The 20,020-nt window shown below is 35.3% G+C and overlaps 1 protein-coding gene across 4 annotated transcripts in view; it reads right to left on the bottom strand.

Annotated features, from left to right (window-relative positions):
* THEMIS (thymocyte selection associated) overlaps positions 1-20,020 on the bottom strand; it is a 203,236-nt gene that overhangs the window by 148,472 nt on the left and 34,744 nt on the right. For all 4 annotated transcript variants that reach the window (XM_033235524.1, XM_033235525.1, XM_033235526.1 and 1 more), the window contains exon 2: positions 7,309-7,467. In XM_033235524.1, coding sequence (XP_033091415.1) covers positions 7,309-7,467 — 159 coding nt within the window. The remainder of the gene's footprint in view (positions 1-7,308; positions 7,468-20,020) is intronic.

Raw genomic sequence — 20,020 nt, 5'->3', positions numbered from 1 at the left:
ATATACGAATAATAGGATTCCTAAAAGGAGAGAGGAGAGAGAGAGAGAGAGAGGTATAGAAAGAATACATAAAAAAACTAATGACAAAAACTTTCAAAATTTGATGAAAAACAATCTACACATTCAAGAAACTTATCATACTTCGAGTAGATTAAACCCAGAGATTCACGCCTAGACCACATGATGATCAAATGGTTGAATCAAAGACAGCCTTGGAACCAACCCAAATGCCCACCAATGATAGACTGAATAAAGAAAATGTGGTACATACATAGCATGGAATACTATGCAGTCATAAAAAATAACAAGATCACTTTGCAGGGTCATAGATAGAGCTGGAAGCCATTATCCTTAACAAACTAACGTAGGAAAAGAAAACCAAACATCAGATGTTCTCGCTTGTAAGTGGGAACTGAGCAATGAGACCACATGGACACAGAGAGGGCAGCAACACACACTGCGGCCTTTTGGGGATATTGGGAGTATTGGGGGAGGGAAAACATCAGGATAAATAGCTAATGCATGTTGGGCTTAATACCTAGGCGATGGGTTGATAGATGCAGCAAACTGCTGTGGAACACGTTTACCTATGTAACAAACCTACATGTCCTGCACATTTATACCAGAACTTAAAAAAAAAATTAAATTTTAAAAAAAGGAAAACAAAAATCAAATGCAAATGAAAAACTTTGAATATAGCAAAACAGAAACCATTCATCATGTACAAGATATCCTCAATAAGATTAAAAGCTAATTTTTACTCAGAAACTATGGAGGCCAAAAGCAGTACGATGAGATATTTAGAATGCTGAAAGAAAAAGCCTATCAACCAAGAATTCTCTATTCAAGAAAACTGTCTTCTAAAACTTAAGGAGAAATTAAGAAATTTCTAGATAAACAAAAACTGAGAAAGTGTGACATTGTCAAACCTTCCCTACAAGAAATAGTAAAGCAAATCATTCAGGCTGAAATAAAAGGACACGAGAGAGAACTCTCTTCATATGAAGAAATGAAGAGTACTAATAAAGATAACTACAGAGGTAAATATAAAAGACAGTTTAAATACATAGCCTTGTTTGAAAATCTTTTGTCCTACCTGATTTAAAATTGCATAAACAACAATTACAAATCTATGTTTATGGGCACACCACATCTGTCAATAGAACAAAAACTTAGAGAACAGCAAAGAGAAATACATGAAACCACTATTGTAACTGGAGACTTTATCATCCCCTTACAGACATGAAAAGATCCAGCAGGCAGAAAAACTAAGGGTACAGTTGAACTCAACAGAAACACCAGTGAACTGGATATAATGGACATCTATAGATGACTTCATCCAACCAACCACACCAGATTACACTTTCTTCTCAGGCTCACCTTGATATTCACCAAGATAGACCACATTCTAAGCCATAAAACACACTTATAGTTGGAAATTTTAAACAACATACTTCTCAATAAACCATTGATTAAAGAGAAAATCTCAAGAGAAATATTTAAAATGTTTTAAACTCACTGAGAATAAAAATATAACATCAAAATGTGTGGAATACAGAGAAGGCTGTGCTTAGAGGGAAATCTATAGCATCAAATGTATATATTAGAAAAGAAAAAATATGTAAAAATCAATAATCTAAACTTCCACCTTAAGAAACTTGAAAAACAAGAGCAAATTACATCCTAAGTAAGCAGAAAAAATAAAAATAAAAATTAGAGCAGTAATAATGCAACTGAAAGCAGCGAACCAACAAAGAAAATCAACAAAACTTCAAGCTGTTTATTTGAAAAGATCAATAAAATAGATGTGCCTCTTGCCAGGCTAACTAAGCTAAAAGGCATGTAGACACAGATTTTTAAATCAAAAATGAAAGGGACCATCATTACAAATCCAATAGACATTAAAAGGATAATAAAGGAATACCAGGGGCAACTCTATGCCAGCAAGTTTGATAACCTGTATGAAATAAGCCAACTCCTTAAAAGACACAATCTGCTAAAACTCACACAAGAAGAAATACACAATTTGAATAGGACTATTCCTATTAAATAAATTGAATTAATAATTAATAACTTCCCACAACAAAACGCACCAGGCCCATATGGATTCACTGGTAAATTCTAACAAATATTTAGGCAAGAAATTACACACATTTTTACAATGTCTTCTGTAAAATATTAACAGAGGGAGTAGTTCCTAACTCATTCTACGAGGCCAGCATTATCCTAATATCAAAACCAGGCAAATGTGTTATAAGAAAACATCTCTCATTAACATAAGTGGAAAAACTCTCAACCAAGTTCTATGTAGAAAATCTGAAAGAATCATAAAAAATCTCCTAGAAGTAGTAAGTAATTATAGCAAAGTTACACTTGGAATAAATGATAAAGTAAAGCAAGTTTACAAGATATAAGATTGATACAAAAGTCGTTTTCCTATATGTCAGCAATAAAGAAGAAAATTTGAAATTTAAAATGCAACACTGCCGAGCATGATGGCTCACGCCTGTAATCCCAGCACTTTGAGAGGCCAAGGTGGGTGGATCACGAGGTCAGAAGTTCGAGATCAGCCTGGCCAACATGGTGAAACCTCATCTCTACTAAACATACAAAAATTAGTTGGTTGTGGTGGCAGGCACCGGTAGTCCCAGCTACTCGGGAGGCTGAGGCAGGAGAATTACTTGAACCTGGGAGGTGGAGGTTGCAGTGAACCGAGATTGTAGCACTGCATTCCAGCCTGGGCAACAGAGCGAGGCTCTGTCTCAAAAAAAAAAAAAAAAAACAAAAGCTATACCATTTACATTATCACTCCCCCAAATAAAATACTTAGATATAAATCTAACAAAATATGTACAAGTTCAACATAAGGAAAACTATAACATTCTGATGAGAAACATCGAAAACCGAAATAATGAAGAGGTATTTTATGTTCATCCATAGAAAGACTCAACATTGTCAAGATGTTAGTTATTCCAAACTATATCTACAGATTAAATACAATCTCAATAAAAATCCCAGCAAATTATTTTGTGAATATTAACGAATTCTCTAATTTATATGGAGATGCAAAAGCCACAGAATTTTGAAGGAGAAAAACGAGTTTAAAGGACTGGCACTACCTGATGTCAACACTTACTACTAAGCAACAGTGATCAAGGCAGCATGGTATTGGTGAAAGAATAAACAAATAGTTCAACACAACAGAATGGAGAGCCCAGGAATAGTCTCATGCATATATGGTTAACTGATTTATGACAAAGGAAAAGGAAATACAATGGAAGTAAAGATACTCTTTTGAACAGATGATGCTAGAACAAGTGGATGCCCATATGCAAAGAAATGAATACAGGCACATACCTTATACCCTTAATAAAAATTAACTCAAAATGAATCACAGTCCTAAATGTAAAATGCAGAATTCTTAGACAATAACATAGGAGAAAACCTAGATGACTTTGGATTTAGTGGTGACTTTTAGATACGACACCAAAGGCACAATCCATGAAAGAAAGAATTGATAACCTAGACTTCATTAAAACTAAAAACTTCTCTGCTAATGATACTCTCAAAAGCATGAGAAGACAAGCCACAGAATGGGAGAAAATATTTGCAAGAGGCAAATCTGATAAAGACTGTTACCCAAAATATGAAAAGAATTATTGAAACATAACAAGAAAAACAAGAACCCATTTTTTTAGAAAAAATGAGCAAAAGGAACTTAAAGTATAATTTAAAAAAAAATGTTTACGATATTGGAAAAATAAATAGGTGCAGAAAATGCTAAATTCACAAAAAAAAAAAAAAAAAAAAAAATGAGCAAAAGATTTGAACACCAAAGATGTACCGATAGCAAACCAGCACATGAAAAGCACATCCTGAATACATGCCATCAGGACATTGCAAATTAAAACAATGATATACCATAAGTGTCTCCTTATAAAATGTCCAAAATCCAAAATATTGACAAAGCCAAATACTGGTGAGGATGTGGAACAAAAGAAACTCTCATTTATTGTTTTTGGGAATGCAAAATAGTACAGCTTCTTTGGAATATAGTTTGGCAGTTTCTTTAAACTAAACATACTCTTACTATACAGTCCAGCGATCACACTCCTTGGTATTTACCCAAAGGAGTTCAAAACATAACCTACCTTAAATGTGCTCAGAACACTTACATTAGCCTGCAGTTAGTAAAAGCAAAAATCAAAATTTGATGTATGCTTTCTATGAAATGCATATTGCTTTTGCATCATTGTAAAGCTGAAAAAATATAATCATGTCATCATAAGTCAGGGACTGTCTGTAGTTTGAAAGTAAAAGAATAAAAGATGAGAGACCTTGTAAATATTAACTGAAAGAAAACTGGAGTGACTATACTAATACCAGACAAAATAGACTTTAAAACAAAAATTGCTGCTAGAGTCAAAAGATATTATATAATGATAAAAGGATCACTCTATCAAGAAGAGATAACAATTACAAATACATATACCCCTACCATCAGAGCCCCCAAATACATGAAGCAAAAGCTGACAGAATTGAAGGGAAAATGAACAATTCAACAATAGTAGCTGGAAACATCAGCACTTCACTTTCAATAATGACTAAAAGTACATAGAAGATACACAAAGAAATAGAAGACTTGAACAATACACATAAACCAACAGACATCTGTAGAATACTTACCCAACAAAAACAGAATATATTTTCTTCTCAAGTGAATGCAGAACATTCTCTAGATCATATATTAGTCTAAAACAACAAGTCTCACTAAATTTAAAAGGACTGAGTCATACAAAATATGTCATCTGACCATAATAGAATAAAATGAGAAATCAACAGCAAAAGGAAATTTGGGAAATTCACAAATAAGGAAGAATGTTTTAAAATACTATTTGACTTTTTAAGTTGAAAATCTAATTGAGAACTTAAATAGTTTTAAATATAGCATAAATAAAGAGATGCGGCGATTAAAATTTTTGAATAATATTAGTGTCCTTGATTTCTATCTTTCTCGCTAGTGCTGATGTAGAAGAATTATCCCAGTATCTGGGATCCCTTTTGTCATTATCTAGGAGTTCTCTTTGAAAAAAGAAAGTATACCCTGACCAGTGCCAATCATTTTACCCTTCCATTTTCACCCTGTTCTTTTCAATAAAACTGTTTTATAAACATCATTTTCAATTTGCTGCTTAATAGATGCAAGATTATCATGCCAATTGGAAGTTCAAAAGAATATTCTAAATGGCAACTCCCCAAGTTAAACTGTTAGCCAAAAACTAAGTGTTTGCACCATTCTAATAAGAAAAACTCTTTCTACCAAAAGATTCTAGTCATTTTAACTTACTAACTATTTATTATGTTCATCTTTTTCTAAATACCTTAGGGATTATTGCAATAAATAAGATTCAGAGTCTGCCCTCAGCAACCTTGTGATCTATTAGACAAATGGTGGTAGTCAGACAAGTACACAAATAACCTCAATTACATGCAAAATGTGACAAATGCAATGATTAAGGCATGAAAGACTATAGTGATTTAAAAAGGGAATTGTTACATCTAATTAGAGTACTTAAGAGAGGCATCTTATAAAGTAATGGTTCTCAACACTGGCTGCTCATTAGTATCACACTGGGAGCTTTAAGAAACCTTGATGACCAGACTTTGCCACAGAGCAAACAAATCAGAATATCTCATGTAAGTGGCCTGAACATCCGAATTTTTTAAAGCTCCCTAGGTGATTCTAATGTGCAGCCAAATTTGAGAATCATTGTTATAAAAGACAAGTAAGAAAGACACAGAATTGAACAATGTGTAAAGTTTCACTTGAAAGGGGACTGGATACTAGAGCACTTAAAAAAAATCCTCACTTCAATATAACTAATATATTTTCATTCTTCCAACCTCAGCTCAATTAAAACATTCCCTAAAAAGCTTTTCCTGACCCCAATGATAGTCATAATACCTTAATAATCGTAATAAAAGCTAACACTTTTTAATGCACTTTGCAGTATGCCATGTACCATTCTAAGCACTAAATACATTTCAATACGTAGCCCTCCCAATAATGCTTGGAGATAGATAGTATTATTATTCCCATTTTACATGAAAGGAGGGTAAATAAGTTGTCAAAGTTATCCCGCTAAGAAGTAGCAGAGCTGGGATTCAAGTACAATGGCTCCAGAATTCCTGTTCTGAAACACAACCAACTATAGTCTGATACTCCTTTTCAAGCCCCACAAAGAACACAGTATACTTCCATCACACCATGAAACATATTATATTGTAAAGGTTTACGAGATTTTTCTCTTCCACTAGTCATTCATTCATTCATCCAGTTAACAATTACTGAGCATACACTCTGTGCCAAAAATTGTGCTTGGTATCAGAAATACAAAATCACATGTTCATATTTCAAGTCAAGGAGTTTTAGTCTAGAGCAGAGTTCAGCAAACTACAGTTGATGAGTCAAATCCTGCTTGCCACTTGTTTTTGTAAATAAAGATTTATTGAGCCGTAGCCGTGCTCATTGGTTTATGTATTATCCAGAGCTGCTTTCGTGCTACAACATAAATAGCATAGTGAAATAGTTGTGACAGAGACCCTCTGGCCACAAAGCTTAAAAGATTTACTATCTGGCTCTTTATAGAAAAAGTTTGCCAACTCCTAGTGTAAAAAATATGACAAATGAGAAAGTCATCAATGACTATCCAATGAGGTGTATGCTATGAGGCCCAAGATACTGTGGGAACATAAAAGAAAAATCTAGATTAGGTTAGAGGGTCAGCAAAAGTCTTTTAGATGGCATGATACTTGAGTTAGTTTTGGAAGGCTGAGTAGAGTCAATTAGATAAAAAAAGACCAGGGAGACTTTTCAGTAATATTACACGGGCAAGGTCAATAGTGATCCAAGGAGCTAGAGTAATGACAGTAAGAATAGCGAACAGGGTGGCTATGCTTAAATGATATTACTTAGTTCTACAGAAGTTATGAAAATATATCTTTGATTTCTTGGTTCTCATTATTTAGCACAACTAGTGGTGTGTATAGAATTGGAACTCACTAAATGTTTGTTAACCAAAAAGATTACTTCTTAAGTACAAGATAAACATCTTTCATTTTAAAAAAGGAGAAAATAGTTGCCTTCCATTTGTTCTTAAAATGATCAAACTATAACAATTCTGGATTTTTTTCACCCATTGTCCTAGAGTGAAAAAAAGACCATATTTTCTTGTTTTCAGTTGTGTATATATGCATCATATTAACAATATAGTTGTACAAATGATAAGTGGTTGCAATATGCTGTACCTGGAAAATTCATAGGCAGTTCAAATGGCTGTAGAGACTCACAACCTTCAATCTGCTCACAAATTTCTGCTATGATCTTCTTAATTTTGAGACCAGTAATTTTAATCACTTCTCCTGTTGAAAAACAGCATTCATTTCCAAACATTTCATAAATAGAGCCTAAAAGGAAAGAAAAGTTAAAACAGCTTTTTAAAAAGAAAACAGTGAAAAACAAAGTAGACTCAAAAGCTTCATATAAAGTGTTTTAATTCAGTTCCTGTCTTAGCTACCTGCTAAACAGGAATTTAATCAAGCTTGGCAAAATGTACAGCATAGACCAGAAAAATATTAGATTTTCACTTTATCCACTGAGCCAAGTATAAATAATCTTATTTTCTTTATTTTTGTAAATTGAATTTATGGTTTCCTTAGCGCCCTTAGCTCATCTTACCATGGTCAAACTACAAACATATCTTCCACAACTGAGATTTATGATCTGTTTTTGCTGGGTCACAAAATTAAGCTTATGTGACTCAACAATGATCTAAGTAACGACTGCAAACAAGGTTATCATACAATCAGATATGAAGAGACAGAGGGTTGCACACTAGGGCTTCATATTAAGAGGATCACATTTATTTATTAGATCTGGTTCTCTTCATTAGCATGAAAGTAAAACTTTTTGCCCATTTTTATCTGTTAGTTTTTGACAAGCTAGAAACTATTCTGAATATCTTTATGGCGATAGGGGGCAGACCAACCCAGATAAACTGAAAAGCTTCATTTTAGGATTTCAGTCTTCTTCTTGACAAACCTTTTATCATGGGTGCTACAGCTAAGTTTTCATTCACTTATTTTCCTTTAATATTCCCTGATGGAAGAACAGTGAGTAGTATAATAACCAGAAGATGAGCAACAGGCAAGAGCAGAGGCAAAAATTCTGGATAATCTACCCCCAGTGAAAAAGACACAACCTAAAAACGACATCTCTGGCATATTATTGCTTTACAACTCAACACTAAACTTAATTCTGGTATACAGGGCTGTGAACTTTTATATATATCAATTGTTCCTGACTTCCAAGATGGTTTGCGTTGCCTTTGCCATACTAAATGTAAAGTATATGAGCACAGCATTTTAGGTTTGCTAATTTGTTTTCTGAATTTTTCTGTATTGAACCACCTCCTCATAGAATTGTTCCTGATATACAACATGCACCTAAAACGTTTTTATGGCATTAATGGTTGTCAGAAAAGTCACTAAGCCTGACATCCAATGTAGCTCTAAACAACAACTCTGAGGCCATACCAGAGTCCCAGTAGGTGACAGGGCACACTCAAATTAGAATAATTTCAGAAGGTTTATCATAGGGCCATCTTTAAAAAGAGGCACAGACGGTTCTAAGCAACCAAAGAAAACAAATGTCCTGACCTCACTCTTCTCCAAAGGCATCCCATTAACCAAATTCTGCCAGAAGCCAGAGGACAAGCGAGCTGCTAATGTCCCCACAGAAGTCAGTCTCCCAGGCAGAGTAGGTATGAAAATCCAGCACACCCACATTACTGTCCATATCTTAGCAAGAAGCACTTTTTCAGACAAGAAGAATACATCTAAGCCGGGCGCGGTGGCTCAAGCCTGTAATCCCAGCACTTTGGGAGGCCGAGGCGGGTGGATCACAAGGTCAGGAGATCGAGACCATCCTGGCTAACATGGTGAAACCCCGTCTCTACTAAAAATACAAAAAAACTAGCCGGGCGTGGTGGTGGGCGCCTGTAGTCCCAGCTACTCGGAGGCTGAGGCAGGAGAATGGCGTAAACCCGGAAGGCAGAGCTTGCAGTGAGCTGAGATTGCGCCACTGCACTCCAGCCCGGGCGACAGAGCGGGGCAACAGAGCGAGACTCCGTCTCAAAAAAAAAAAAAAAAAGAAGAATACATCTACAGAATACATCTTAAAGATAGTCTATCCATTCCTCAAGCTTTGAGCACATATTTCCATAACCCTCTCCTTGTCTCATACTTAACTACACATGTGCTCATATTTTCATTAACTTTAATACATAGTGTTATCAGCCAGCTCAAGTCCTTTGTGGAACAAATTGAGATATTAAAAATACTAATAAATCCACAGTAACATTTTCCTCCAATTGACTCTGAATGGTTATTTGCTATGATCCTCATTTGGCAATTAATCACATACTAACATTTTATATCTTTAGTATTATCTCAGCCTGTACTTAACTTTTTATGTTTGTTTTTATGACTCCCAATTCAATTTTAAACTTCATGAGAAGAAATATCGAATTACATTCTTGTATGACTACAACACATCAACTTCCCCTCTTCATTCATTCAGCAAACTTTGATTAAAAAAAAAAAAACCTACTATGTTGTTTATTGGCAAAAGGAATCAGAGATAAAAAGCATTATTTCTTCCCCCCAGAAGCATTGTCTTGAAGGGAAAGAACATTTAAGGAGACAATTGTGACAGATTATGAGAAAGGTGTAATAAAGGAAATACAGGGCATTGTGGGAGTATACTGAAGGCATTTAATTATGCAATTACATGAAAAAGAGATTAGAGAAGGATTCATGGAGGAGATGACGGCAGATTTGAGTTTTAAGGAAGAGTCAGAGGACACCAGGACAGGCAGAGGAAATAGTATTTGAAAAGGCACTGAGGTGTGAAAGAGCCTGATACATTCTGGAAACTTCAAGTACTTTGTTATTTCTAAAATGTAAAGTAAGAAAGAGGAAGTGGTAAAAACAGAGACTAGAGAAGTAGAGGGAGTCCAGATGGTTCAGAGCATTCATTATTGATTCATTATCAATAAATAAAAAAGCAATTCAAAGTCTGAAGCAACCTCAAAGTCAGATAATCTACATTTCCAGTTATCATGGTCCAAGAACACATTTAAAGACAGGTTATTTGTACTCTAAGTGCTTACTATACAAACCTTGGTCCACTACATCACCTGAGAGCTTCTTAGAATCTTAGACCCCAGACATGCTGAATCAGAACCTGTGTGTTTTTTTTTTTTTTTATATTACATTGTCTTTTATTTATTAAATGAAAACATTTTTCTCCAGGAAAACTAGACATATGGATCAAGGATAAAGCTCCTTAGTAAGACTGGACTGGCTAGAGCCACTGTGCAATACCATGATTTCCAGGAAAAAACACAAGAAGGATTGTTTTATCCCCTAATAAGGCTCCATGTTTGAGGGGACAGCCAAGCCAAATGGTGGCAGGTGAAATGTAGTGAGTTTCTTCTGTTTTTTAGGGGATAATTATTTCGTCTTACCAAAGACAACCCCAAGACTGACTTAAAGTAAAAGCGATAAAGCCACAGAAGAGAACCTGTGTTTTTAACAAGAACCCTAGATGATTTGTAAGTACATTAAGGTTTGCAAACGTTGGCCTAGGCAACAAATGGATAACAAAATAGTCTCTGTTTTGAAATTGTTGCAAAACTAACAGAGAGGGGAGAATGTGTTAAGCAGAGAAAGCACTGGGCGTCATTGAGTTAGAGGATGTTATAAGTGGAGAGAGGGAAAGGGAAGGATTTTAAGGAAAGGAGCAAGAAATAAAATTTTTCTTTGTCACATTAAATGGAACATAATTTAACCTAGCCCATCTCAGCTGAAGTCTGTCGGGCTTAATTTCAGTGCAATGGTTATCTAATTGCAAATGTAATGCATATCAAATTGGCTGAGTTGGAATGTCATCTTTCTTTTAAAGGTTCAATTGTAATTCAAAATAAGAAGATAAATTTGTGTGAGATTTCATACCAATTCACATGGAACAGAAGCCAGAGAATTCTATAAAAACAAATTTCATGAGTCTTGGTCACCACAAGAAAAGTTTTTGACCCTTCAGGTCTTTTTCCAAGCAAGTCTTTCCTTTTGGAAGAAAAAAGATGACTTATTTCAATCACATAAGGAGAAGAACATCTTGTAAATGCTAATCTTTTATAATTTCTCCTTAATATTTTGTGACTTCCAATTTTCTTCAACCAAGAAAGCTGTTAACTCATTTTTAATAAAGAAAGTGTTCAGAGACGTCCAGCACTAGAAAGTTATGTCTACGATAGGTGACAGGGACATATAGCAAAGCTCAAGTCCCTAAAACTGGAAATCTTGTACTTTGTTAACACCAATATAACATGTCTTAAAATATATTTTTTCCTTCATGATAAATTAAAATGGTGAGTTTAAAAATAGCCAACTTTCATTATCTCAAAACAAACACATAATATGTGTAATTGCTTTTAAAAAATTGCTGACATGTGTTTCTGAAATATATCAGTGTATATATAGACATACATATTAAAATGGCTTTCATTTCATTTTAACCATAAAACATGTATTTTGAATATGCAAATCTCAAATCTATTAAATCTTTACAGACTGATTCTTTCCAAGTCAGAGCATATGTATTCAGGATAATGCCAAACATCAGAGAAAGCTGGAACAAAGCAGCCTGTTTTCAGTGATCAAACATTGCCCTGAAGGCTGTAATGAAAGAGCCATGTGCCTTTGAAATCACCTTTTCTGTAATGCTACTTTGCTCAATAAAAACGACACATTAATATCCTTTTATGAGCTCATCCCTTGTTTGACAATCCATATAAGCAATGTTGTGATCACATCAGAGCAGCCAAAACAATTGGTTCAATAGATTTTCTTACATCTTCCCTCCAAAGTTAAAAATGTATGACAGTCAGCAAGGAGGAAATTGCATTGGATGTTTCTCCCTTTTACTCAAATGCATTCTCCCTCCACTATTGCCTGCCCTCCCACCCCCTGCCACTATACCAGGCCACCCATCCCTTTACATCCTCATCAACTTTTCAAAGTCCAACCAATTCCAAAGCTTCAACCCATATTCATCATCTTCTTCAAAGCCTTCCATGATCCCTACACGTAAGTAAGAATTAATCCTGTCCTCTGTGCTCTGCTAGCACTTCATGCGTATCTCCATTATAGCCCTTATGTGATTATTATCACTGCTTCAATTGGAGTGTTATGTACATTTTGGAATTTATTATGATTTCCTAGAGAAGAGACATTATCTTAACTGTATGTATACCTTCCCCACAGCTAGTAAAACAGTTTTTATCACTTATTAGATCATTAGAGAATGTTGTTATAATTTTGTTTCACTGTAAAATGACAATTAATTGTTGTGAATATAATAGTGGTCCTTCTACATAAGCAGTTTAAAGCATGGTCAAGTCAAAGGTTTTTGAATCGGTTATATCTTTATTTGGTATGTTTGATATCTAATATACAAGCAAAGTATATACAAGCTGGCCACGTTGTGAATTCCCTACACAAGGAATAATGAGGGTAGTGGTTCTATAATATAAATCTCTACTTGTTAAGTTTGCATAAGGAGGGAGCTCATGTGATCATCTGAGATATGTTTTTATCAGTTAGGAAATTATAACTGCAAAGTATGGCTGATAGTGTCTGACAGAACCATATCCAGTGGGGTTGCCAGTGGAGATGCATCTTTTCTCATTATAAATAGATGTGATTATTTTTTGCTTCAGGATAGCACAAATTATCAAGAAGGAGCATCCCTCTAAAGGAAATGTTTAAGTGTAAAACTATTTTATTGGCAATTGTGTACCTAGACATGGAAGTTGATATGACATTGCAACCATTACAGTGATAAATTCAGTTTTCCAAATGAACTTCTAGATAGGCAGCCACAGGAATGAAGTTCAGAAGAGGCCATGGTTGCAATAGACATTTATGTGGCCAGTCTTCCATAAAGAGATGGTCTGCATTTTCTGTAAGGCAGAGACAATGTCATTCCCACTCTATGAAGAATGTGTCTAAAAATAAGTGAGCATGATATTTTAATGCAGTGTACGTGTAAGTAGACATGAAAAAGCAAGATTTCAGCTTTACTAAGGGTGGATTCTCCCAGTTGGACACTAGATACACCACTAAGAGGTACATCTGAGTAATGCTAGGGGATGATCCTTCTAGGCCGTAGAGACTCTCTCATCCCCAAAAAAATCAGTATTAAGATGGCAAAACATTGGGATTACATAATAAGAAAAGTTATGGCTGTGCTAAGAACTAAGGTAAAATCTCTCTGACCTCTAAGAATACAGGATTTTTCTTGTGAATTCGGGGCTTAAGTATCATCCAGGAAGTCAAGCCTAAAGACTGAAATATGCAAAAGACTGTAGTAAATGTTGGTGAGTCTTACTTAAAACATCTGAACACGGGGAAGCAATAAAAGTTCCTACAAATTGGAAATGCTGGGGCTTGAGAGCCAAAAATAAATAAATAAATAAATAAATAAAATCAGATTAAAATAGTACTAGGATCAAAATCTAGAAAAGCACAACATTTCAATCACTCTGAGTGATGTGCAAGAAATTCAAATGAATAAGTTTCAGTGATAGAAGAATAATAAATCACTGTTTCCTGCACTAGCTACAAATGTGTTTGTTTAATGGCAAATTTATTAATTTAATAGATTAATAAAACTGTACTAAGAGGGCTTACAAGTGGTTGTCATGATAGAAGTCATCATTGTGGCTTATCGAGTCAACATTATCAGAGCAAAGGGATTTGAGGGTGTGTGTATGAAATAAATATCCCTCCTGTGTATTCACAAAACATTTGTCTATGATTGTGGAACAAATCAGTGATTGTACATCTTCTGACACTATTATTGATCAAATATTTCCCATATTTCACCCAAATTTTAACACTCAAAATAACATAAATAATATCATAATTTTATGTATAAACAGTATTGCATTGGGAGTTGGCTTATTGTTTTAGGAAGGACTTGATTTGAAGTACATTTTATACACATCAACATCTCTGCCTACATTTTATATATTAAATGTTAAATAAATTTAATATAGACATCTATAGTCATTTAAAATCATAAACTTCTTCTGTATTTCCATTTAATGAATACAAATGTACTGATTGCATTGATTACACAGGGACCCTAATGGGGTATAATGTGTTCGCACAATACATACAAAATAAAGCTTCATGCTATTATATATTTCCCTAACTTTGTTAGCATTAATTAAACACTCCATTAACTATTCTGCTTATGAATTATAGTTTAGAAATTGAGAATAAAGACTGGGCACAGTGGCTCACACCTGTAAGCCCAGCACTTTGGGAAGCGGAGGTGGGTGGATCACCTGAGTTTAGGAGTTCAAGACCAGCCTGGTCAACATGGCGAAACCCATCTCTACTAAAAATACAAAAATTAGCTGGTCATGGTGGCGGGTGCCTGTAATCCCAGCTACCTGGGGAGGCTGAGGCAGGAGAATCACTGGAACCCAGGAGGTGAACGTTGCAGTGAGCTGAGATTGTGCCACTGCACTCCAGCCTGCATGACAGAGTAAGACTCCAAAGAAAGAAAGGAAAGGGAAGGGAAGGGAAGGGAAGGGAAGGGAAGGGAAGGAAAGGAAAGGAAAGGAAAGGAAAGGAAAGGAAAGGAAAGGAAAGGAAAGGAAACAGTAAAGGCTTAAATTTTTTAATAAAAAATTTGGAGGTCATTCATTGAAATTGTGCTTATATTTTGCGTTATTTAATTTTATTTTTATAACTCATTTTATTGCATTTTATCAAAGTACTAATTCATGATGGCTCAGAAAAGGAAAATGAATTAGGTCTTCACCACAAATAGTTTTGGAAGCACTTCCAGAAGGAATTAAGTGCAAACATATGACCACAGTCAAGGCAGGAAACAAGGATGTAGTCTCAAGGAGTTAGAAAGTTAGAGTAAATTTCAATATCCTGAAAAAGGAAAGTAATAACGTAATACATGAAGTCTTAATCAGTGTTATTAACTCATCTATCTCAATGACACAGCAGCCTGAGTGTCCTAGCTAAAAGACACAGGAATTTTAATCAATTTGACAGTCATAATTCTAATTGCAAGTTATTGGACTGGCATTCTGATTTCTACCTTCTATTCTTCTGAGTTGTATGAGTTAATGCTGATCCTAATTGACTATGGATGCTTTGAGTTGTTGGACCTACACAGCTCAGTTCTAAAGCCATAAGCAGGTGAAATCTCCTAGGAAGTAAATTCTTTTTTTTTTTTTTCTTTTTGCTCTGTTGCCCAGGCTGGAATCCAGTGGCGCAATCTCAGCTCATTGCAACCTCCGCCTCCTACATTCAAGTGATTCTCCTACCTCACCCTACCAAATAGCTGGGATTACAGGCGCTCATCATCACACCCAGATAATTTTTGTATTTTCAGTAGAGACAGGGTTTCACCATGTTGGCCAGGCTAGTCTTGAACTCCTGACTTCAAGTGATCCTCCCACCTCGGCCTCCCAAAGTGCTGGGATTACAGGTGTCAACCACCCTGCCCAGCCCCAGGAGATGAATTCTATGCCTTCTACCTAAATAACAGGCCAAGTAGTCTCCATGAGAGAGACAGCAAATATGTGCAGTATATTCTACCATTTGTCCCTCCCATCACTAATCATCCAAGGTATATTTTGAGCTGACTCTAGATATGACCTAATAATCCTCAACCTCAAGATCTAGGTGACTATCCATCAGTTGAAGATGGCATGCCAGGTATTAATTATGCCCAGCCCAGTCCTGCACTATGACTCATCTTGCTTTCTTTAAGCTCCTTGGCTAATATTTTTAAAGACTTTAAACCTCAAATTGGGCTAATTTACTCCCAAAGGCTTGGTCTAATGAAATCTGGCAGAAGAATACAGAACTCCTCATTCAATAATTTATTCCAGGTCAGTTGTCTGAATTGAGGCATAAAACTCTAACTTGATAATAATCACAATTGTATACAACCCAATGGCAGTTGTAGAATGAGTTTAAATTCCATTTACATCTCTGAGTGCTAGCAGCTTTAACGATCTCGTGAATCATTGCATCTCAGACAGGAAAATTTAAATATTCTTTTATCCTGTTAATGTATTATGATAACTGAATCCCTATACAGTATCTGTACCAGGCAGGTGTCCAGATTTTATTTGAACATCTTCAGTGATGGAATTCCATTATTTTGAGGTGATCTGCTTTACTTTTGAGCAGCACTTACTGTTAAAAATTTCTTCATTTTATTAACCTTTATCTGTGCTTATCTGGGATATACACACTCGAACAGTTTTTTAGCCTTTGAAATCATACAGAAAACAATTATCTTAACTCTTCTATGTAGAAGCCTTAACATAGTTGAAGACAGCTGTTCTTTCTAACAAACAAAGCTGTCAAACAATTGGAGTATATTCAGGGCCACTGCTTACTGCATAGGTTGCTCATTATAAAACTGCTTGAACCACAACTTATATGGATGTGAATGGCATCCTTGGAGTTGTGGAACATGGAATCCTACTTCTCAAAAATATGTGCACTTAAGTGTTCCAGGAAAGACTAAATAGTAGCTCTCAGAGATGTCCAAAGCAAGTTTCCTGCCAGAAAACTAAAAATATTTGTGTGAGGAAAAAACAGCCATTTCATACTAGCAACATTTGACTTTGCCAATCAATGGTCAAAGTAGTACCTACAGTAGAAAAAGTACAAATGTCTTAAAGCTGAGCAGCAAAGGTAGGGAAATAATACCTCATCAATAGCTAGATTCTTCTGCCGTGTCCCTTCTACCATTAAAGCCAAGACATAAGGATTATTTCCCCAGGGAAGAAAGAAAGTTTTAGTAATTGTTTAGCTCTAAGACTCAAAGACATTTTGAATACTTAGGGAGATAATTGTCTTGACAAGATAGGCTTTATTAAAATTGAACAACATTTTTCACAATTGTCAAAATCTTTTCATAAGAATATAAGAGTCAAATAACGAAAGATGATCTATAGTAGATTATAGACCAAGGGGGGGCGCAGTGCATGACATAAAGGAATTTACCACCCTGTTGAAAACAAATTGGGATTTTTTTTAGTACAGAGAGAAAAAATAAGGAATACTATGTTTTATTTCCAAAATCTACTCTTTGTGCCAGATCAGAAAAAAAGAGTTTTAAAATCAAAGATTTTGATTTACAAGAGCTGTTTCTTATTGAGAGAAGTAAAAGCCAGGTCTTGAGGAAGGTCATAGAATTTATGCTTTGCGGTTAGTTTGAAAGGGAATAAAATAATCTTAGACTATCTTCTGGAAGAGTACCAGGGAAGCAGAGAGGTGAGTTCAATAGAGAGGCATCTTGGAGAAGATGAGCTGGGTCTGATTTAAAGACGCCATGTGCAGAAGTCCAGAGATTTCTATAAATACCCTACTCAGCATCCCCTGTGATCAGATTTAGGAAGCTGTCACTGTAGATTTTGACAAATGACTATCCTAACAACTAAATCGACCTGAAGAAACAAGATCAGTGTCTCAGCCTCTCAGTTCTGTTTGTTGAAGGCCTCCATCAACACTTACCTGAACGTCCAGCAAAATTATGTTTATCCATATGTATCATATACATATGGATGTTTGCATATATGGATGTCTGCATATCATATGGATGTCTGCATATACACCCTCAGGTTAATGATTGATTAGGACTCAAGGAAGTCAGAAAAGCTGTTATACTCATGGTTACAATTTATTCAGAGAAAGAATACAGATTAAAATGAGCCAGTGAAAAAAGTGCATGGGGCAGAGCCCAAGAAAAACCAGGCACAGGCTTCTAATTGTCCTCTCCAGGTGGAGTCACATGCACAGAGCATCATTCTCCCAGCAATGATGAGTGACAAAATCTACAAACAGTTGCTAACAAGGAAAGTTTACCTGAGCCTTGGAGTCCTGGGATTTTACTGGAGGTCAATCACAGAAGCATGGAGTGCACACACAACTGACCTTAACTACTAAATATGCAGCACTCCCTCAGAAGTCAAACTCAAACAGTGTGGCCCAAGGACCTCAGGTGAAAACCAAAACAAACAAAACTAAAAAAAAAAACAGATATTCATCAAAAATCACCTTGTTAGCACGAGCTATCGATGCTAACAGATGTTAGAGTGGCCAAACGTCCAAAGTATACAAAACACTCATCGGGCAGGATGATCCAAGGGTTTATAAGGTATCTCTAAGGAGCCAGCCAAGACCAGTCCTTTCTCTGGAATGTACATAAAGTTTGAACACCCAAAGCCTGCTGAGTTAACCCTTTACTAAATACCATGTTTCAGGACTTTGTTAAAGCTTTTCAGGAAAAAAGTTGTCCAAGACTTGAAAAGTACAAAAAAGATTACTACATATTCTCTCGGTGGAGAGTTAGATATTGTCTTGCAGACCTTTTTGGGAATTACGTGATTCTACAGAGGTATACAGCTTGTACTGCCTTGTAGAAAATTGATAGAAATGTAAATTATTCTTATCCATAGTAATATAAATGATTATTTTTCACTGCAATAAAATGATTTTTTCCAGTAAATAAGTAATTGATCTATGCCTTGTAGAAAAGATACACTAACATTACATGTTTGAGGTTGATAATCAGGTTTGACTATACTATAATTCATTTTGGCATTTCGATTTTACTTTTGCTTGTGAGTATGTATGTGTGTTGGAACTGGATTTAACATCTCACTGATTCCCTCATTTAATGAGTTAAAATTATTTGCACATTCATTTTATGTTTATTTGGCAGTGAGGTTTTTAATTAAGTGAAAAACTTTTATCAGTCTCATTTTAGTTGGACAGCATTTGAATGTTCTTTTCAATAAGTTTAGTCATTTGTAACAGAGTGGGATCCTTGAGTCCCAGAAATGCGTTGATAATATAAGGAAAATCTCTAATATTTACATTTGAGTGGAAATGCAGTGATGTAACTCACACTCCTGTTATTTGTAGAATATTGTACTTGATTTATACTTTAGATTTTCTTCCTTATATCTTTTTTAGTTTTGCTTTTTCTTCCCTAGTTTTCTGATTTATTGAAGATTCTTTAATTGAAAGAATAAAGATAGATTAATAATTTAGCTTGTTCTTAAAAATACGTTAAATTTTACCATACCATTATAAAGTGTACTATTCACTATAAGCTACCTACACATAGTGTCTATAGTTTTATTCAATAACTAAAAATTCTAAAACAAATAGTGATGAACATAATTTTATAGTTATGTTACTTAGTAGTTTATTTTTGCAGTCAAATTTTCTCTTTGAATGCTTTTCTTAGCAGATCAAGTGGAAAACAGAATTTCATTATCATTTACTCTGAAGACAAATATTTTAAAACGTTTTACTCAAGAGAGTCACTGAGAAATTTTAAAATAAATAAATTCTAAAGATTCTAAAAAATTAAATTGCCCTTTGGTGGATGAGTTCTCTCTCCCCATATTTCTGTACGTTTGAAACCAATGCATAAAGTTTCATAACAAATTGAACTGAGAGATATAATATTTAAAAATACTCAATACTCCCTCTTATTGAACAATTATCATCTACTGAGGATCTAATATCATCCAATTAAGAGCACAAAACCTGGCCGGGCGCGGTGGCTCAAGCCTGTAATCCCAGCACTTTGGGAGGCCGAGACGGGCGGATCACGAGGTCAGGAGATCGAGACCATCCTGGCTAACCCGGTGAAACCCCGTCTCTACTAAAAAATACAAAAAACTAGCTGGGCGACGTGGCGGGCGCCTGTAGTCCCAGCTACTCGGGAGGCTGAGGCAGGAGAATGGCGTAAACCCGGGAGACGGAGCTTGCAGTGAGCTGAGATCCGGCCACTGCACTCCAGCCTGGGCGACAGAGCGAGACTCCATCTCAA

This window comes from Trachypithecus francoisi, unplaced genomic scaffold (assembly GCF_009764315.1).
Source record: "Trachypithecus francoisi isolate TF-2019V2 unplaced genomic scaffold, Tfra_2.0 Lachesis_group15, whole genome shotgun sequence".
Taxonomy (NCBI): Eukaryota; Metazoa; Chordata; class Mammalia; order Primates; family Cercopithecidae; genus Trachypithecus; species Trachypithecus francoisi.
This window is presented reverse-complemented; position numbering and strand designations above follow the sequence as displayed.